The following is a 20,932-nucleotide window of genomic DNA, read 5'->3' as shown; positions in this document are numbered from 1 at the left end:
TGCTCCTTTTCTCCCACCACAAGGCTTCATCTGGGCTATATCTTCCCCCCTCCACCTAGTCAAAGGGCTTAAGGTGCTGGGAGTTGCTCCCAGAAGCAGCTGTCTGGCTTTGAGACCCATAATTAAAAGGGCCCAGAGCATCATGTGCATCAGTGTCCTTGTGCTGAAAAATGGTGGTGGGGGTGCTTTAACTAAAGCTCATTGAATGAATTTTAGTTAGTGCTCTCATCATCATTTTTAAATATGGGGACACTTGATGCTGGAGCTTAGTAACTACCATGCTTCAGCTCCAATGCACTGAAATTTTACAGCGTGTCAGAGCAGCCTTGGTGTACATGTATAAGTATCCTAAGATTTTTTTCCTAAAATCTTCAAATGCAACAGTTTTCTAAAGAGAGCAATTGAATATGTTTGTGTGTGTGTGTGTGTGTATGTGTATGAATAAAATAAAGGGCTTAGTCCATCTGTTTATCTGCCTGTAATGCTCTTGGAGTGCTCTGATTGGTTACTGAAACAACCAATCAGAGTGCTCCAAGAACATTATGGACAGGTGGTGGTAGCAGAGATGGCAGTAGCATGGTAGAGTACCACCATGATGGGAGGGATGGAGCAGGTGGGTCAGGCCATTGCCGTTGGCCTCGCCCCTACCCCCTGGTCCTGCTCCTTGGAGGTGGCAGCGGTTGCGGGGTGTGGTAAGGTAGGGTTAGGGTTAGCAAGGGGCTGGGGCAGAGCTGCAACTTGGTGCCTGCATGCCCTTGCCTGGAGCATACAGGCTACAGATTGCAGCTCTGCCCCAGCTCCGGGCCATGCTGTCACTGCTGCAAGATCCCAGCCCAGCCCAGGAGCAGCTCCCTGCCCTGCCACGCTCCCTGCCAGCACTGCTGGAGTTAGTCTCCACAGGACTCTGGCCCTGGGCTATCACAGTGTGGCTGCTGCTGGGGTCTCCATAGAAACAGGCCTCAGCCATCTGGGCAGGGGCTGCTGGGAAATGGAATCTAGCCACTAGCTGGATCTACCATTTTGCTCATCCCTAGCATACATACCGGGGTCTGGTTTTTCAAAATGTTTCACTTCCCAAATTATGGGCCAAATCTTCAGAAATAACCAGCGCATAGTGTATTGAACTCTTAAGAAAATCTCACTAGTTTTTATTTTGATGTCTTAAGTGGGCCAGAACTTTTGAAAATACTAATGATGGCTGAGCTCTTTTGAAAATCTGATCTTTAGGGTATGTCTACACAGTATAATGCAGTGATTCCCAGGGATACCTGAGCTACTATTAGAAATGGTATAATGGCATTAGTATTATATTTTGCCCGAGCTAATTAGAGTAGCATGGCTAATTAGGTTGGGGGGAGCTTTGGCCTAATACAGCTGTACTACTTCTTGTACAGCATTGCCTCATGCCCTGTAGTGGCTTTTAGTGTCTTCACAACAGGGTTTGTTACTTGAGGGAGTATTCATGGTGGATCAGTAACTTCCTTAAATGAAATGTTGACAGATTTAGTCTTAACCAAGTCTGCACTAGACAGGCCCTGCTGTGAGGGGATGGATTTGGCAAGGCCCAATTCTGTTCAACAAAAGGTTGAAGTTCTTCATATCTGGAATCAGTAAATTGTTTGAACAAATAAAGCCTTGTTCTAAGATGCATCCACCAGTTTTCTAATTAGTTAAAGTATACTTGTCAGGTCCCTGGAAATAATGGTTCCAATGTTTGTATTGTCTTCTGTTGTAGCCTATTGTTCCACTGCTAACTGAGGTTGAAATTCTCACAAGCACTTATGTGATTTGCTCCAGCTACTTTTGTTTATTCACTTGGCTTGTCCTCATCTTAAATGTCATTAGAATTCACTTTCTTTTGATTTGATTTATAAATATTACTGTATTGGCCTGATTCAAGCAAGTTTGGCTCCTGGAGCTGTTGGCCCCCCAAATATCTGATAGATTTCTGGGGCCTGTTGCCAAAAGGCTACTTTCCATTCTAAGTGCTGTTGCTGCTAGCTGTGTAGCAGGAAAGTCTTGTGATGTTTGCTCATGCTGCTGTGGAAATTAATGGCAAAGTCTAATTTTACTGTAGTTGGCTCAGGATCTGATTTTCCCAAAAGGTGAGTAGTCATTTTTCCACCTGCCAGAATAAGAAAATCAACTTAGAATTTGTTCTTGAGGGGTTGTGGCCTGAGGCATTGGACTCACTTTGGCAGATGTTTTTTTTTTGTTTGTTTGTTTTTCCGCTCCCCCCACCCTCCCAGAGGTCAGTTAAAGAGAAAAAGGGATCAGTGACTTGAAAATTAACCTTCTTGCCTACCCTAAGGAAGCTGGTTGAGGAAGGCAGTTTCCCCATCTCCTGTCTGTACAGGAAACAGGCGATCATGGTGTGATTTACAGCTTGGAGGCCTGTGGATGTTGCTTAGCATAACAGGCTTTTAGGGCAGCGGGTGGCAATCTTTTAAGGCAGGCTGGCAGGTGGAAAGGCAGGTGCTGGGACCCAACTACCACTGCTGCTTTACCATGAAATATCATGTAGACCTGCCAGAGATACAGTTAAACTAGGTAGTGCTGGTACCAGTGACAGACCAACGATAGCAGGTAAAAGCTCTGTGTGCGCTAACCACCCAAATATTTACAAAACATCTTGGGTATGGTTTGCAGCCTGCACCAAGTTCCATTGCTGCCATGGCTAGACTGTTCCTAGTACCTGAGCTAACTTGGATATATTTGTGGTACACTGATATATTTGGTGATGGGCACATCTGACATCCTAAGAGTGATAGGCAATAGTCATTGTAATATATTGAATAAAGCTAATGGACTCTTTTGCATAAGGGATACCAATAAACATTCTTTATTATATTTACCATAATGTGTTTTTTCTCAGTTTGAGTTATTTTTTCCTTTTCTAAATATATACTCCATTTTATTTCGCAGTGTAATAATTTTTGATGCTGAGCAGAAAATCTTCTTAAAATGAGTTATTGGAGCCTGGATAAGAGAAGTTGTCTTCAGTACTGCAGACATTTTTTGGTGGACAATGGTGTATTTCATGGTAAGCTTCATACTGTTTTTTCTTTTACCGCTCACATTTCTTATTTGAGTCAAACACAATGGAAATTTTATAGTTGTACCTAACTGTTGGTAATTATCTCTTTAAAGAGAATTAGCAGACAGCTCTAAAAAGTAGCTTTAATAATATTTTTTAATGTGCTGCAGTTCAGTTTGTATTTGCCAAGATAACAGTGCATACTAGTTTGCTATGAAAGCCTTCACTTGGTCATGCCTACCCATAATTACAAAATACCCTAATAAAATGTTATTTACTGATAATGTAATTGATGTCATGTTAACATATGGAAGAAAGTTCTGATTTTGAGCTAAAAAATGGAGAACACATTGTAACTTACTATTTCCTTCAAGTCTCCATTTATGTTAAAGATAGAGCCTTAAATTCAGGGTTGATGTTATTTCTTTATGTTTACTGGAAACATTTACACCACATTTGAATTTGGAGAAAATTATTTGAAATCACTGAAGCACATTCAACTGCATGATCCTGCATATACAAGTACCTTTTAGGAAGATCTTCCATTAATCACTGGTGTTAATGGAGTTTCCATTTGTGTCAACAGGACCATGAAGAAAGAGGGAGGAGAATATTTGGTTGGCATAAATAACTGTCCAGATTAAATCTCTCTTCCTTACATAGGCAACCTCGATTTCTGCCCTCTGTTAAAAAATGTGAAGCTGATGTCTATTTTAGAAGAATTTATGTTTAAGTTATTTTAAATTCATACAATTGAATATTTTTATTATGTGGTGGGAAGTTTCGAAGGAAGTAGCTTGATCAGTTCTTGCAGTTTTAAGATGACAATTATGATTTATTTTTTATTTTAAATATCAGTATTTTGTTTAGTTCATCTTACATGCTTCCATTTATCTCTCATTGTGAACAGTATCTGCCTAGTAGATGAATTAAGCCAGATGCTTAACACACAGGACTCAGTTGCAGGAGGGATAGTGAACCTCAATGTCCTACCTATATATTCCAACTCTAAATCAAGGCTGTGAACAGATGTGCATTTGAGGAAGTCACCATTCAGCTCCAGTTTGGAGTGCTTTAAATTTGGTACTCTTCAGCAACAGAAGTATGGTCCCCAACTGTGCCCCGCTTGCCAGAGCTCTTCAGAATTGCTACAATGGCATGTAGTAGCAGTGCCCTCCAGTTGGTAGTAGTGCTAGGGAGTGCAGTTCTCTGGCATCACCCCGCCACCCAAACTCTCCTCTGTTAATCTTGGTAGCCTATAGAGCCAGAGACTTGTAAGGAATTCTTTTTTCCAACTCTCTTCCTGGATAGCAGAAATCCATGCAGGTCTCTCAGTTTCCAGTGTCCCAAAGGGACCAGAAATTTGGTCAGAGGCCAAGAAGCACGAAGGGATTTCTGCTATCCAGGCAGGGGGCTGGAGAGAAGGATTCCCTGCATGCCCATCAGGCTCTGGAAGTTGCCAAGGACAGCTGAGCACACAGGAGAACACTCACTGGCTGTTTGCCCTAGTCCCAGTACCAGCTGTTTGCTCCAGTTTCCCAGGGAGTAAAATACTGTGAGATGAAGAACTGAGCAAGCCCCCTGTCACACTCTGTAGAGCATACAGATGTTTCAAGAAGTGCTTCGAAATTAAGCACTTCAAAAAGGCTTTTAATTTTTTCAGAATAATTTAACATGCTTATTCAGCCATAAATGTTAGGGCTGTGCAAAGCTTCGGTAGCTGATTCAATTCGGAGGAGATTCAGCTTGATTTGGGGACTGAATCTCTAAATCTGAATTGAATTGGGAGACCAAGTAAAAGCTCTGAATTGATTCGAACCATCTGGATCGATTCAGAAAAGATTTGGCTGATTCAGAGATTCGGCCATACACTAAACAGGCAGTTGACAGCTGCCTCCAGCTGGTAAGTCTGTTGGGGTTTGAGGACGGGGGGGGCATGGGAGAGGAAGGGATTGGGACTGAGGCTTGGACAAGCTGCCGGGGGGGGGGGTGCATTACTCGGGGAGGGTGCTTTCTGGGAGCTGGGGCAGCTGCACTCATCAGCCGGAGGCCAGCAGCACTCAGCCCCAGTGGCCCCAGCTCCCAGACAGTATGAGGTGCCCTGCCGAACTGCGCTGCACCCATGCCATGGGGCAGCTGCCATGCAGGTACTAAGCAGGGGAGGGCAATCTCCACTGCCCTCCACAGCCCTGTTCTGCATGGGGGGGGCTCTGCCATGAGCTCTCAGAGGCTGCCGATCTCCGCTGTCAGAGCCAGTGAGTGCGGGGCTTTAAAAAAAAGAAGAGAAAAGGAAAAAAGCCCCGCATTCACCGGCTGCAGGAGCAGCGACTGGGGCCTCTGGGTGCTTGTGGCAGAGCCCCCCCAGTGCAATACGGGGAAGCAGGGTGGCCCCTCTTCCCCACCTGGCACCCATGCAGCAAGTGTCGCATCATGCGGGTGCAGCACAGCTTGGCAGGGTGCCGCATGCTGTCTGGGAGCTGGGGTGACTCCAGTAGTCAGCCAGAACTCAGCACCACTCAGCCCCAGCTCCCAGACAGCATGGGGCAGCGTGGCTCAGCAGGGGAGACATGCAGTGATCCCTGCTGCCCCTCACTACCCCGTGCTGTATGGCGGGGGATTCTGCCATGAATGCTTAGAGGCCCCAGTCACTGCTCCTGCAGCCGGTGAGTGTGGGGCTTTTTTAAGTGATGGGATTAGGCTGGGGTTGGGCGGGGGTGGGGCTGGGCAGGGCAGTCATGGGAGCTTCTCCCACTGCTTCACTTGCCTAGGGAGAGGCAGGCACAGCTGGAAGAGCTGCCTGGTTGTGCCTGCCTCACCCCAGCCAATCTGAATCACCAAATCTCTCTGAATCATCATTGAATCTTTCAAAGCTGATTCGGCTGAATTGATTCAGGACAGTGATCCAAATCTCCAAACTGAATCACTGTCCACCGAATCCAGATTGAATACTTCCCTGTTCGCACAGGTCTAATAAATGTCTGTATGTTCACTGTATGTTTGGAACTCATCATGCGTTACATTTGTTTGGGGCCCAGGTATATCCAAATAGCATGACTTGATTATCTAGGTTGTGAAAATTCATCAGTGACTATGGTAGTTGTTTTGCCCTTTTTCATCACCTTGGTCGACATGCAAATGCCTCCTTGGAGTTGCTTTGGCACGTGGCTTTTTTGCAATATGTACTTGAGGTTCCCTTCCTCCACTGTGCCAGTCCTCCTTGGATCTCTGTGGAGAAGGACATCCTAGAGTGTACCCAAGTACTGCTGGTACAGCTTCATGAGGCAACAGGGATAGCTGTTTAGATTTTCCCAGGACTCGCATATACAAATAGAGTTAAATATGATGGTAAGTGTGAATGTGCAGTATGGTTGCATTATGAAAGGTAGGGCAGTTTTTGCATTAGATTAATGGCAGGAACAAGCAACAAAAGCACTTCTATGCTTGTATGAATAGGGGTATAATACTGCTCAAAGTAATTTGACCTTCACTGTTAATATTTTTTCTATGATGTTTAAAATGGCCCATATTCTTTCCACTATTTGGCATGTGTGACCTCTTTGAAATCTCTAGGGTTGAAGAGGTGTAACTTAAGGCTGAATATGGCCTCACTGGGCATGTCTACATGTATAATTAATGTGCATGAATAAACTCCGGGGCTAATTGCTCCAGAGGTTTTTGCTCCTGGGTATGCCGTTTGAATGTGCACCTGGGAACATGTAAAACCCTGTATTTACAAGTACTACCCTGCTGCAGAGTTGGTTAATTTTGTACACCTCAGTAGGAGTGAGTATGTAGACACCAAGAAGTTTACTGTATAGTTATTTAGTCAATAATATGTGCCCAGTATGTCTTAAAAGTTGACTGAGTTGACTAAGTTGATTGTCTGTTGAGTAAGAGCTTCCCCTGCTTATAAAATAAAAGCTATAGTATTCCAAACTGTTGGTCTAAAATACTGTAACACTTATGATAAGATGCAAGGCTTGAGCGTTCTCTCACTTATACTAAAGAAAATAAGGAGTGCTTTCATGGAATTCTAAGGCTCTGATTCTGTGTTGCTTTGTTTTTGGGCTCAGCCACTTTTATATTCCCCCTATTCTGGACTCTGTTTGACAGGAGTTGGAGGAGCCTCTGGACTGTGGGAAACAGTTTGGATAAGGGGTGGGCAAAATATGGCTTTGCCCAGGCTGTGGTGGGTCCCTTGGTACCACCTAGCCCAGGCACCATCCTGCCGTGGCACGTCCTGCCGCACCCTGGATATGCAGAGGGGCTGTGGTGGCTCTCCAGCTGGACTGCTTTCTAGGCAGTCTGGGCGGTGGCAGATCCTTATGGCTGCCACCACCACTGCCCCAGCCCCACAGTACTGGTAGGGACCTGCACACACCCCTGGCCTGCCTTGTGCCTACTGTGGGACTCACCTTCTGGCACTGAAAAGCTGCAGTAGCAGCATCACTGGTGGGACAGAAGTGTGCTTGGCATGGGGGAAGAGCAGCCCCTCCCCCTCACTGCTGCCTGATGCCTCCTGCAGCAGCCACATGGAGCCTGTGTTGAGCTCCCCACTTGGCAGCCTGGAGGTGGTGGTGACAGTGATGGAGCCATAGGGTAGCCCAGTGCAGGCTCCAGGAGAAGTGCTGGCCAGTAGCGAGAGGGAGGGGCCACTTTTCATCTATGTGAAACACACTTCTGCCCTACCAGCACTGCTGTTGCTGCAGCTGTTCAGTGTGAGTAGGTGAGTCTGTAGCAGGGGTGGGGTGGGACAGGGCTGCATGCGGTCCCCACCAGTAACACAGGGCTGGGGCCAGCAGCTGTAGTTTCCTGGGCTGCCTAGAAAGGCAATCCAGTGTGGTGCCACCCCAGCCCCGCTGTGTGCCTAGGGCAGCAGACAGGACATGCTGCCATAGTGGTATACAGAGCAGGCATGGGGTGGGCTGGGTCAGGGCTGTGCATACATCTGGCTGATCCACTCCTGCTGGGCTAAGTCTGGAGTGGGCATGGAGTGCGCTGGGTCTGTGCGCTGCTGGTGCTGATGGGGAGGTGCTGCAGGACGTCCAGACTCTGGGCTGTTGTGGGGCAGGAGTGGGGGTGGGTGCTGATTGGCTCAGGACGGCATGCATGGGGGCTCTGAGGCACACCCCACCATAACCACACTTTTCCCCTCAAACCATCACACATCCCACAAAAACTGCAGCCCCCTCCACACCCCTCCCCACATGCACCTCCCCCCCACACACCCACAGACCTCTGGGGGGAGCCCCTTTCCCTGCTACCCACACACACCCACACCTCCCATACCTTCCCATACACACCTCCAGCTGCCCTCCCTCTCCACACACTCCACAAACCCCATATCCGCACACACACACACCCACACATCCCCATATCCACACCCTCCCCCACACCCCTCACAATATACAAGAGTAAGGCTTCATTTTGAGCTATTATGCAATCACCTCTATATACATGACAAAAACACACACATATCAGGACAAAAATATCCTTTTAAAATAAACTTAAAATATGTTATTGTGGATGTTTGATTTTTAGTATCTATACTTTTTCCTTGTTCCAAGATGGCAAACTCCCTTCCCAAAAGAAGTACTTTGGGGGAAAGGGGAGGGACTTCTGGTGGCAAAGGTCAGGGGTTGGGTGTAGGACTTCCAATCGCAATATGGTATCCAGGGGGTAGGGCACCTGTCAAGGAGCAGGGCTACCCTTTTGGCCCTCCAACCTCAGCTTGCCAAAACTTGTAAGCAGCTCTCCAGCTGAAATTATTGCCCACCCCTGGTCTGGATCATGGGCCATGCTCTGGCTATGCCTACTTTTCTTTTTCTCTGGAACACTCCTTCTTATTGCCTCCTTGCTCAAGATTTCCTCCTATGGCAGAGGCTTGCATGAAGAACAATGTAGAGTCCTTGCACTCTTTCAGCACTAGCTGGGGTGCCTTCTGTGTTTTAGTGTTCTCCCATGGCAGTATCTGCTAACTTTCCAATCCCCTTCACCACCAAAGCAGTGTACATTGGGACCACAAGGAAAATCGGAACCAGTGGATTTACATGGATAGTGGTACTAGGTTGCTGTTGGTCTAGTTTAAGCAATTACTTTTAAAAGTTTTGCTGCTTCCAAATAGAGAGAGAGGGAGAGAGAGAGAGAGAGAAATAGAGTGTACAAATATGTATTTAAAAATAAAATAACTTTAGTTGAAGGGCTGAATACTGCCTGGTAAAGTAAAGTAAGAAAATGTTGTCCATCATCAATTTGTAAAAGGGGCACAGAGGATTGTATGGAGGATCCAAGGTTATTTTTTTAGGGAAAATATTTGAAAACGCACAGTTTTATGGAATTTGATAAATTCTAAAGCAACAGGGTAGAAAAACAAACCCCTGCTGCTCAGGTTTGTTTGTGGACAAGGAATAAATGTTATCACTGGAATAATAGTTTATTTTATTGATGGAGATGAGCTTTGCTAGAGCTAGAGGGATCCTTGCCTTCTACTCAAATACAGTTTGTTTGTATACCTTCTGTTATTTTCAAATTTGACTTTAGGACAAGTGAAGATCTGGCTGAATGGAGCCCCATTCTTGTGATTTCCTTGTAAGCTTTGTAGTTCATGACATAGCTGTTCTGAGTACACCTTGATCTCCTCCCCTCCAACACTTTGGGTTGCTGGTGGGAACCAGTCATAAACGCTATCTCACATATTATCATAAAAAAACTATCAATTTTCACCTTTTTTTTTTTAAATATAAAAGTCTAACTTAAACCAGGAAAAGAAAAACAAGAATTAAGGATGCCATTTTCTGTAGGGCAGATGAAAGGATAAGATCCCATCCCATTTGAAGCCAACTGCAAAACTCCTCTTGGTCCTGATGAGGCCACAATTATACCTAGGATGTCTGTGCAATGTAGCTACTTCACAAGACTGTATGGAAGTACAGATTGTGACTGTGCTGAAATAAATGTAAACTTAAAGTTCTATGCTGCATTGTGTGGTTTTGCGTAACATAAACGTGATTTGATTTGATTTGTAATGGTCCACAATTTCTTGCCCTCTTTGGTGTATGTATTTATTTAAAGCTGTATCTATTTATATGTTAGATAGCTCACAAGGGGGCAGTATAGGACTTAATATAGCTCCATTCCTTAGAAAATTTAAAAACTGTAAGGATTTTCTTTGCTTAAACAATTACAAGTTATATAAAATATTTTTTGAGTGTAAAATACAAAGTAAATGTCCTGTTAGAGGTACAACAGAATTGTAACTACTCCTTACAAACATAAGTAAGCTCCTTTGTAGGGTATAGTGAAAGCTGCATAGAAGATTCCCTTTTAAAAACGGACACTTGCCAGAGACTCCCAGAAATCTAAATAATAGTACAAGTGCTTCTGCAGAGAGGGACCTATAATGGATATAGCTTCTTTTTCACTTTTACCTAATTGAATTAAGAATATGCTTTTTTTATTTTTATTTTTCCCAGTGACGGCACAGGGAGCTTCACTGCAAAGCCCAGGTATTGAAGCACCTTGTGCGCCAGTCACCTGCTTGCTAGCTGGCTCAGGTGTAGTGTACCTTGAGATGGGAGCAGCCAGGCCAAGGCTGCCTGCTCCCCTGTCTCCACGTGCCTTGGTGTCTGGGGAGCATTGCTCGGGCATGAAGTCAGGAAGGCCCAAGTGCAATTGGAGTTGCAGCTAGCAAGGGGTGTGAAGGGTAACAAGAAGGGTTTTTATAAGTATGTTGGTAGTAAGAGGAGGATCAGGGAAAGTGTGGATTCCTTACTGAATGGACGATGGAACCTTGTGACAGAGGATGCAAAAAAGACTGAAGTGCTCAATGCCTTTTTCACCTCAGGCTTCACAGGCGAGGTCAGCTTCTAGACTACTGCACCGGGCAGCACAGTTTGGGGAGGAGGTGAGCAGCCAGCAGGGGCAAAAGAATAAGTTAGGGACTATTTAGAAAAGCTGGACATATACAAGTCCATGGGGCAGATGGGATGCACCCAGCAGTGCTGAGGGAATTGGCCAATGTGATTTGCAGAGCCATTGGCCATCAACTTTGAAAACTCATGACAATCAGGAGAGGTCCCAGATGATTGGAAAAGGGCAAACATAGTGCCCATATTTAAGAAAGGGAAAAGGAGGATCCAGGGAACCGCAGACCAGTTGGCCTCACCTCGGTCCCTGGAAAAATTGCTGAGCGGATCCTCAAGGAATCCATTTCTAAACTCTTGGAGGAGAAGAAGGTGATTAGGAGCAGTCAGCATAGATTCACCAAGATCAAGTCATGCCTGAGTAATCTGACTGCCTTCTATGATGAGATGACTGGCTTTGTGGATGCAAAGAAACTAATGGTATACTTTGATTTTAACAAGGCTTTTGATACTGTCTCCCACAACATTCTCACAGGTTGGCTAAGGAAGTACAGGCTGGATGAATGGACTGTAAGGTGGGTACAGAACTAGCTGTAGCATGAGGCTCAGAGGGTAGTAATCAATGGTTTGATGTCTGGTTGGCAGCCAGTATCAAGTGGAGTGCCCCAGGGGTCAGTCCTGGGGCTGATTTTGTTCAATGTCGTCATCAACTACCTGGAATATGGCACAGAGTGCACCCTCAGCAAGTTTGCAGATGACACCAACCCCGGGGGAGTAGTAGATGTGCTGGAGGGGAGGGCTAGGATTCAGAGTGACCTACACAAATTGGAGCCAGATCTGGCTCACCAGACCATTCTATCTGGCTTGTGGGGCCCCTAAAAAATTTAGAAAATTAATTATTACCTGCATGTGGCTACCTGTTAAAGATGACAAGGCACCAGTGGTGGCAGGACCCAGCAGCTGAGCAGTAAGGCCCACCGGGGTCTGCCCCAGCCCCCAGCCAGGCAGGCATGGGGTGTGGGGGTCAGGGCTGTGTGAGTGGGTCTCTGTTGGTACCACGGGTTATTGCTGGTGGTTGTGGCAGCCAAAAGTTGCTGCCTGCTACCTGGGCTGCCTAGAAAGGTAGTCCAGCAGTGGAGCCCCCCAGCCCTGCTGTGTGCCCAAGTGGGTGGCAGGCTGCACCACAGGTGGGCAGCGTGGTGATCTGTTCCAGCAGGGGTGAGTCCAGAGCAGGCACAGGGTGGGGCTGGGGCCCACTGCTGGTGGTGGCAGGAAGGCACCACAGGGCACACAAGTCTCCAAGCTATTGCAGGGTGGGGTTGGGTGCTGACTGGCTCAGAGGGGCATGGGCAGGGGTCTCCCATGCACACACCACCATACCCACAAACCCTCCCCCAAAAACCCCACAACCACATGCACTTTTTCATACACAATCACACCCCACAGCACCACATCCACTCCCACCCTCCCTCACACCCGCTCCCCCTACACACACCTGCATGTCTGTGGAGGGAGCCTCGCTCACTGCTATGTGCATACACCCCACCACACCCCCCTACCTCTGCCACACACTTCTAGCCACTCTCTCCCTCCACATACCCCATAAGCCCCATACCCACCCATATACACAGCCTCCCCCACACCCCACATACACACGCATCCCCACACACCTACAGTCCCCCTCAAACTGCATACCCACCCCTCCATGCCCCCACCTCTCCACACTCTCCTACAATATAAGATACAAAAGTAAGATTTCATTTTGAGCTATGATCCAGTCACTTCCATATATACCACACAAACACACACAGATCAGGACAAAATATTTTTAAAAAGAAAATTAAAATAATGTTATTGTCAGTGTTTGATTTGTAGTATACAGTTTGTTTTGGTTTGGGTTCTAAGATGGCAAATCCCCTTCCTAAAAGGGGAAGATGGCAAATCCTTCCCCTTGCCTTCTGGGGGCAAGGGGAGGGACTTCCAGTGGCAAAATCAGGGGTTAGGCGGGTGGGAATTCCGGCCCCAAGATAGCGACCAGGGGGCGGGGCACCTGGCAAGGGGCGGTGCTACCCTTGACAGCTCACCAAAACTCATTAAGCAGCCCTCCACCCAAAATAATTGCCCATCCCTGCCCAGTGTCCTAAGACTCTGTACCATTCCCAGGACAGGGCCAACCTGTAAAAACATAGTTCAACCCTCTGATTGCCCATTAGTTTATGTTCTGCCCTTGAACTGACAGAAGCTTGGATCCCAATGTGTTCATACACGTTTCCACTTTTCCTTTCAGGTGACATTTTCATATACCTCACTTTACAAACTTTTATGAAGGGATTGAGAGAAATTATCCACTATTTTTCTAAAGTTACACTCCAGGTTAATTCCTTGAAATCTTTATCAATTTAGAAACCAAGCATTTTTCTCGTCTGGAGGAATCAACCTTGTTAGAGATCATTATTAATCGTGACATCTTGGTTTGTGTGCAAAGCTAGAAGTGTTTACAATTCATGGAACAATTTTATAGTCCTTTGCATAACGATGTTTAAATGCATTTTCATCACTTCAGCAGTGCCGTTGTTAACTGAAGTTAATGTTTAGTTTTAATACGAGGATAAATCATTTCCTAACTTGTTCACTTCTAACAAAGACTTACTTGAAGTTAGCATTGCTCTTTTTTTCTGTGTTGTTTTTCTTGTCTTCAGGCGCTACTAGTTCCAGTTGTGACATTAGGAATATATTAAATTTCTTGTCACCTGGATTCTCAACCACCCCCATTTGTAATATTTATTCACGTGTGTATTACAATTGATACCAACATTGTAGGGAAGACTTGTTCAGACTTTCCAAAGACATTTCCTGGAATAATCACAACATCTTTGTTAGAAAGAAGTTTTGATGAATGAACTCAGATTCATCCAAATTAAGAAATCATCATTATGGTGCAATGATGAATGAAAAGATCGAATCACAGAAAAGTAAAGCCTACAATGAGTAGCATGGTGCTTAATTTGCCCCCACCCCTCCCCCAAGCCCTGCATGCTGAGATCAGGCCCTGGGCCCCTATGCCACCTCTGCCAACTCCTGCACATCAGGATTGAGCCCCATGTGCCAGGATCAGATGTGCCACTCCTGCCCAGCCCTGAATACACTGATCAAGTCCTAAGGACCCATGTGGCTGCATGCACTGGAAATGTGCCCCATGCTGTGGGATTGGGGCCTGGGGCCCTGCACTTTCCCTTTGTGCTGGGATTGGGTGTGGGGACCCTGCAGTGCTCCACAGGGCCCCAAGTGCCTGAATCAAGCCCTAGGTCTTGGGATCAAAATTGGTTCCTGGGATCAAGATTTTCCATACTGCCCCCTCCCTCTCACCCAGCCCCATGTGATAAGTTCGCACATCATGCGTTCTGTGCCACCCCTGGCTGGCCCTGCACCACCCCTGTCCAGCTCCATGTGCTGGGATTGGGTTCTGTGCACTAGGATCGGTTCCTGGGGCCTCAAGCCAGCCCCGTGTGCCGGGATCAGGCCCTACACTGCTCTGAGTACCTGATCTAGTGCTATAGCCATGCTTTCCAACCTACAAGCCTCCCTGTGGGTCTTTGGCAGTGGAGAAATGGTGCCACTGCTTCCCCGCCACCAAATTTTCAGACCTGTGTGTGGAGCCCTGTGGGCTGGATGATGGCACTGGGGTCTGGATCTGGACTGCAGGCTAGGGTTTGAACACCCCTGATTTAAACAGACAAAATTACGCAGAGGTCAACATTTAGCCCTCCTTGCACAAAACAGGGAACTAATAGCCTTTGGGCAGAAAGTGAGAACTGGGGGATGAAACGCATACAGCAGATCCATGGCAAGACCATGGGCTGTAGTACAACATATTACTGACCATGGCTTCAGATTGGGAGTTGGAATAACAACTGATTCAGGCCCAGAATCTTGGAAGCAGAGCTGAAACAAAGCTGTTTCTGTAGATGTTAAAATGACAGATCTGTGCTTTCCTTGGGAATTCTTATAGGGCAGTGATTCTCAACCAGGATGCCAGGGCATCCTGGCAGGGAACAAGGTCCCTTGAAGGGTGCTGCAAGAAGTGTAAGGAGATAAACCAATAAAGGCAGTCTTGGGCTTCAGGTGTGAGCCAGTAAGCAGATAGCTCAGGTTTTCCATGCCTGACTGCTGGCCCCTTCTGCAAGAAGGTAAGCCCTGTAATAAATGCATCATTTTTTATAATGGGGTGCCTCTCAATTTGCAAAAGCTGTGAAGGAGCACTTTGAGTCTTCCAAAGGGTGCCTTGAGTCTAACAAAATTGAGAACCACTGTTCTAGAGGTTATCAGGGGAGAGTATGACTTTGTAAAGCTATTGCTTGTTTTGATTTATAACTCTCTGTGGACATTCAGGCAATGTTTAGGTAAATTGTTTAGTTAATATTTTTATTTTGAATAATTAAGCAGTGGTTTATTTATCCTGTAACATTTCATTATATCTGTTATTTCTTTGTACTTTATTTTCTCTACATTTATTAATTTGGTTTCTTATTTGTTTTCTTAGCCAGGAAGATGCTAAATAAATAATCAGAATAAAGTATTTTTCATTTCCTTATGAAAGGCCAGTTCTATAACCACTAATCAAGCTATTACCTGAGCACACGTATTGATTCTAATGGGGTTGCTTGTGTAGGTAGTTGTAGCTTGCTGTGAGTAAGGGAATCCAGGTAGGACCCAGCATGTCTTCTGTTTAACTCCCTGGATACCAAGTCTGACTGTTGTTGCTTTTGTAGATTATGTGCTTATAATACTTCTCCTAGAAAAGAATTAATCTCCGCCACCAGGAGTAGCTCCACTGAAGTCAATTGATCATGTTACTATTTCCATGTAGCAGTCGAGGGCAGAATCTGACTCCCTGCCTGTAATTTAAACTGTTATTTTACAATACAACAGCCAAACATTTTAGCATTGCTGATAGTGATAGTACTTAATAATGATTCATTATCACAAAGCCCAGTAATCCATGCACAGCTATTGAAACCATCAATCTATAAAGGTGCTAATTGGCTAATGTACAAGACATAATTGGCAGGAATTCTAAACCAGAAATATTCCATAGTTTAACTTATTTGGCTTCATTTCTGACCTGCCTAGATTAATCACCATTCTCCCCTGGCCAGAACCCTTATGCTCCCACTGCTCTATACTTTAAACACTCCTCATCCCATGTGGATGCTGTAGATTCATGTCAACTATTTCTCTGCTCTCTTGACTGAGACTGCATTATTAGCAGATTTAGAAGACAATAGGCTATAAGAAAACCTGGTAACCTTCACCAAACCTCTGACCATTGCTTGTAGTGTGGTAACAGCACCAGTTAAGAGAACAATCTAATGCAGCGATTCCTGTTGCAGCAAAACACTCCTTATTGGCCCAAGAGGTTTTATAGCATTTCAGACTAATGCCTATATTTCTCATTTAAGCATCTCTTTCATGGTACATTTTTTATTACAATTTCATAATCTGGCATTGAGAATCCTGGCTGTTTAAAGGGCAGGCATGTGGAATCAGCTGATTAACCTGTTGCTCTACATTTAGGAATGCTAATATTCTGTAATCACCTAAATACAAAGAGGACATGACATGTTTAACAAACAGCTAATTTTATCTCAACAGCTCTAAAAACAGCCTTTCATTTTTATCATATTAGATCTGGTTACTTAAGATAGTTCTTTTGTCCTCTGACTTTTGTTAGCAATTTAAGCCTTCTGTTTGAAATTGCATTTCCATAATTGTAATTAATTCTCCTTTTAGTCTCTAATGTTAAATTTGGCTTCTCCATATTTTTTCAGACTTCAGTAGCAGTAGTGACTTGACCGTTGTTGAGAGGATGGCACGTTAAAAACCTGTTGGTCAGATTATCCTAAATAGTGCTCTCTCACTCACTGCAGTTCAATTATATGACTGTCTGATTTCCTGTTACAGTACCATTGTTGTTATTAATAATTGAACCTGTTTTCTGAAGAAAGTTACAGCTCGCATGTATTGAGCTCACCATGAGAGAACCCACAACATGTGTGATTTGTTTTTTTCTTCTTTTAAATATAGGTTACCTTTCTCTCTGGAGACACCAGGCTTGGAACTGTCTCAGGAGATGCTTGGTTTAGAATTGCCTTCTTTTTTCCAATATTTCTTTTCCCCCTTCTGTGAAATTGAAAAAGCTTTCCTGAAAGACCTGAAAATGTGATTACAACTGAGCTATTTTAAACATGGGCTTGTATGTAAATTTTTATGAACAAGGACTCTGCAACACTGTATTTAGCTGGAGTAATTTATCTATTTTCCTTTTGTAGCTCTGACATAACGTTTTTATTCTATAAGTATAAATATTGTTCTGTTGTAGTTGGACTATTTCCAGCTGTATTAACTTCAAAGGAGGACAACTTGGAGGGCTTATACCAAGCACTTCTTTTGTAAGCTGTGAGCTTATCAGTTAGAAAGAGCTAAGGATGAGGTGGACATGGGTGCATGTGTTAGTCGCAAGATGACTACGAGGCACCAATGTGATGCAGTTATAAAAAGGTTAGTGCCACCCTATACTGCACCAGGGAAGGTGTTTCCAAGAGAGATTTGCAAATATTAGTTCCATTTCATGTGATCCAGGAACAAGTTTTATGCCAAATTTTGGGGACAGCTCTCATCACTTGTGTTCAAGAAAGAATATTTTCTAGGAAGATTTGGGGAATGAAATGCCTCATATGAAAAGGGAAAAACAGTTCCTTTTAAGGTGGCTGTAAGCTGATGAAGAGTTTGTATGACATGGTTACCCTTGATAGCAGGGAACTGGCCAAGCTGACCCAGGAGAACCTCCCAGTCCTTTATGCACGGTTGTGACGGCTGTTCACCATTGGCTTCAACCACAACTTCATGGTGACAGTGGGGATATAACTCTGCTGTAGCTGTTCCTAAAAGCTCAAGTCCCTAGCACTTAAACGAAAAAATATCTAAATCACGGCTGTCCAGCTGGTAGTCTATGGACTGCTACCAGCCCCTTGAAAGGTTAACCTGTGGTCTGCAGATTCCTGCTTCAATTGCTCCCCCGCCCCTCTATCCTCTAGCTTCTGCTTCCTGCTCCCATCCATGTGCGATGACGTGTGGGGCACCGGCGCAGCACAGTGAGGTTGTGTCTGCTGCATGATATGTTGAGGGGGAATGGTCTGGGAGGCGCAGTGAAATGTGCAGGGTTGTTGTCATAGTGTTGGGGAGGGCACCTGTGGTGAGGGGCATACAGTTCAGCAGGAGGCCCATGTGGCATATAGGCTGGGGAGGCCCCTGGCTGCTTAGGAGTTAGACAGCTCTGATTTCATCCTTAATGGAATAGGAGCTCTGAGAAACAGATGAGCATTTCTCTTTTCATTTAGCAGAGGACAATGTTCTATTCATCTTCCATCAGATGGCTTGCTGCAATATTATAATGATGCCTGTATTTATCTGCATATCCTGTGTTTCAACATAACTGTTTTGGGGGGAGTGGGATGCTGAAGATCGTACACCTTTTAGTGGGTATTGAAGTAACCACTGAACATTGCATGCATGTTATACACATGCATTTTACACACTGTTATTGCTTAAGGATTTCTTACCTATTTCCTAATTTAATTAGGACAAGCTGTTAATAGTTGTGTTTTAATACTGTTAAACCTAGTTGCTTATGTCTGAAATTTCTGCTTACTGAAGTAGAGGCGGTCGCTGATGTATCTTGTTCTTCAGGGAGTTTCTGCATGCCCAGGAGCAAAAATGTCAGTTTTCTTCAATAAAAGGGAGATAGAGTAGGTTGTATGTGGAAAGAATAAAAATTAAAGATTGTCTGGGCTTAAGGTAGTTAGAGAGATTTTAGTAGTTTCCCTTTTCAAAACATGGCTCTAACATAAAATAAACAAGCTATCATTTAGTAAGAGCCTTTTTCAGGACGCGATGAACCTACTGTTTCCTGTTTTAAACAATATGAACCAATAGACAGAAAATACATCCTGCTGCAGATTTGGAATCTCATTCCAGGCAACACAAGAAGATTTTTTTACAGTGTAAAACTAGGCAATCTTTTTTCTGGATTTGGACATGCTTCTCTTTTCTTGCCATTCCCTGTTTACAGCCTTCTGCCAAAACTCATGCCATGCAGTTTGACCTCTTCAAAGGTCTCCTGGTATCCTGTCCACAGGCCTTATTTTTCATCACCCCTTTGGTTATCTTCTTTCCACTGTCATTGCCAGAATTACCCTACCGATGGCAGTTCTTCCTTCGGTAAACTCTGCCTCTTTATCCCTTTAGGAGGCTAAAACTCTGCTCACAATTTCATGTTAGAATTTACTGGCCACATGTAAACATCATTAACTATTTTGTGTGCGCACACATATGTGTATGTGAGTGGTCTCACGTGTGTCTATAAAGCAGTAAAAGAAGTGAGACACTTCCAAGCCTTGTAGATGGGGAGAGTGGGGTCTCTGTAGACTGTGTATGGATAGAGGAGTTTTGGGTTCTTTCTTGATGTGGGTAGGTATGAGAGAGAATGAGGAGGTTTCCTGAGATCAGTTTGTGTGTGGAGAATTTTGGGCACTCCCAAGGTTGTTAAGGGAAAGAGAGAGAGAGAGAGAGAGAGAGAGAGAGAGAGAGAGAGAGTGAGTGTGTGTGTGTGTGTGTTGTCTAACTGGAATTTGGCAGAGTTGGAGGCAAGCTGCTACAGAGGTGGTGAGGTTTCTATTTGTAAGGGTCTGGTGGTGGGTACACAGAGGAATACAACTCCCTGCCACGTGAAGCAGCTGCTGAGGGAAGGAATAGCATTCAGCCTGTGACAGCCATTGGCCATGAGCAGTGCTGCTGGGCAAGTAAGAGTAGGGAGGGGAGTAGTGAAGATGGTAATTACTTTTGTGGGGCAGTGGACCCCATCTTTTGGAACAGAGATGTCCATCAGATAAGTCCTGTTAAACAAAAAAAAAGCAGAGCCCTGAGTAGTGGTTATTTAACTCATGTTAGCATATAGGACTAGATCAGCAACTAATTATAATTTATCATGAACTTGCCATAGTTTAGCCTTAGCCACTGAAAATAGTTTATTTGATGGCTGCTTCATTGTATCCTGGAGGAAATCAGGGAGTAGTCTTAGGGCCAGTTTTTAAAGCTATGTAAGTGTTTACATATCAGTAAGAGTGGGAGTTAGTAGCCTAAATATCTTTAAATATCTTGGCCCTTGGTCCCTTACTGAGCTAGCAGAGGTTGAGACCACAGTGGACATGCTTCCTCCTTTGCTGGGTGGGGGAATGTGAAGGGGGGGAAGGCTGAGCACTGTGTTATACTCTTGAACATGTAGACATGTGTTCAGGAAAATGAAAAAATTCATCATGCTGTCCAGAATAGGGATATTTTCTTAAATCAGCACCTTAAAGTCTAATGCTGTCAGAGGCAGTGACAGTGGCCTTATGTATGTCTGTTAAAGCATCCAGAACACTGTTAATGCTAAACAAATAATAATACTCAGTTTTAAAAATGTTACCTACTGCTACTGTGCAGTGGTGCTTCTGGCCAGCACTTGAAGCTCCAATGTATCCATCGAGTGGCAAAGCTGTGAGAGAGCTTAGCCAGTGCTGGCTCACATGTTCCAGTCTGAGCTAATTCATTCTTATTTCAGGAGCACTCAGTTCACTACCCAAGTTTACTTCAGATCCCTAACTTACATACACTTTGGGGAAATTTTTAAAAGACAGCCAGTTGTCTTAGGAGACAACCTCAAAGATTTCCCAAGTGCAGTGAATATAGTTCTGCTTCACCTTTATTAGATGAACACCTACCTTTGTTAAACAACCAATTTTGGACAGTTTCTTGAGAAATTGCTTATGACAAGTTTATTGTAGTATTTTTCCATTCCTTCTAGGTGGTGAAGCTTAGCTGCGTGCAAGGTTTTAGGATTTTTTGCTTTAGTGATCTTGGATTTTTGTGTGTGATGAATGGTATCATAACATGGATTTCAGGATACTTTTTGAAAATACTGATTTTTTTTTTTTTT

General features: G+C 44.6%; 1 protein-coding gene across 2 annotated transcripts in view; it reads left to right on the top strand.

The window, feature by feature from the left end:
• The first annotated feature begins 2,927 nt into the window (after window positions 1-2,927).
• PLCH1 (phospholipase C eta 1) overlaps window positions 2,928-20,932 on the top strand; it is a 196,971-nt gene continuing 178,966 nt past the window's right edge. For both annotated transcript variants that reach the window (XM_019503178.1, XM_019503177.1), the window contains exon 1: window positions 2,928-3,043. In XM_019503178.1, coding sequence (XP_019358723.1) covers window positions 2,965-3,043 — 79 coding nt within the window. In that variant the 5' untranslated portion in view covers window positions 2,928-2,964. The remainder of the gene's footprint in view (window positions 3,044-20,932) is intronic.

Source organism: Gavialis gangeticus, unplaced genomic scaffold, assembly GCF_001723915.1.
Source record: "Gavialis gangeticus isolate Ggan-Ray unplaced genomic scaffold, GavGan_comp1, whole genome shotgun sequence".
Classification (NCBI taxonomy): domain Eukaryota; kingdom Metazoa; phylum Chordata; order Crocodylia; family Gavialidae; genus Gavialis; species Gavialis gangeticus.
The sequence above is the reverse complement of the archived record's forward strand: the minus strand, read 5'-3'. Positions and strand labels throughout refer to the sequence as shown.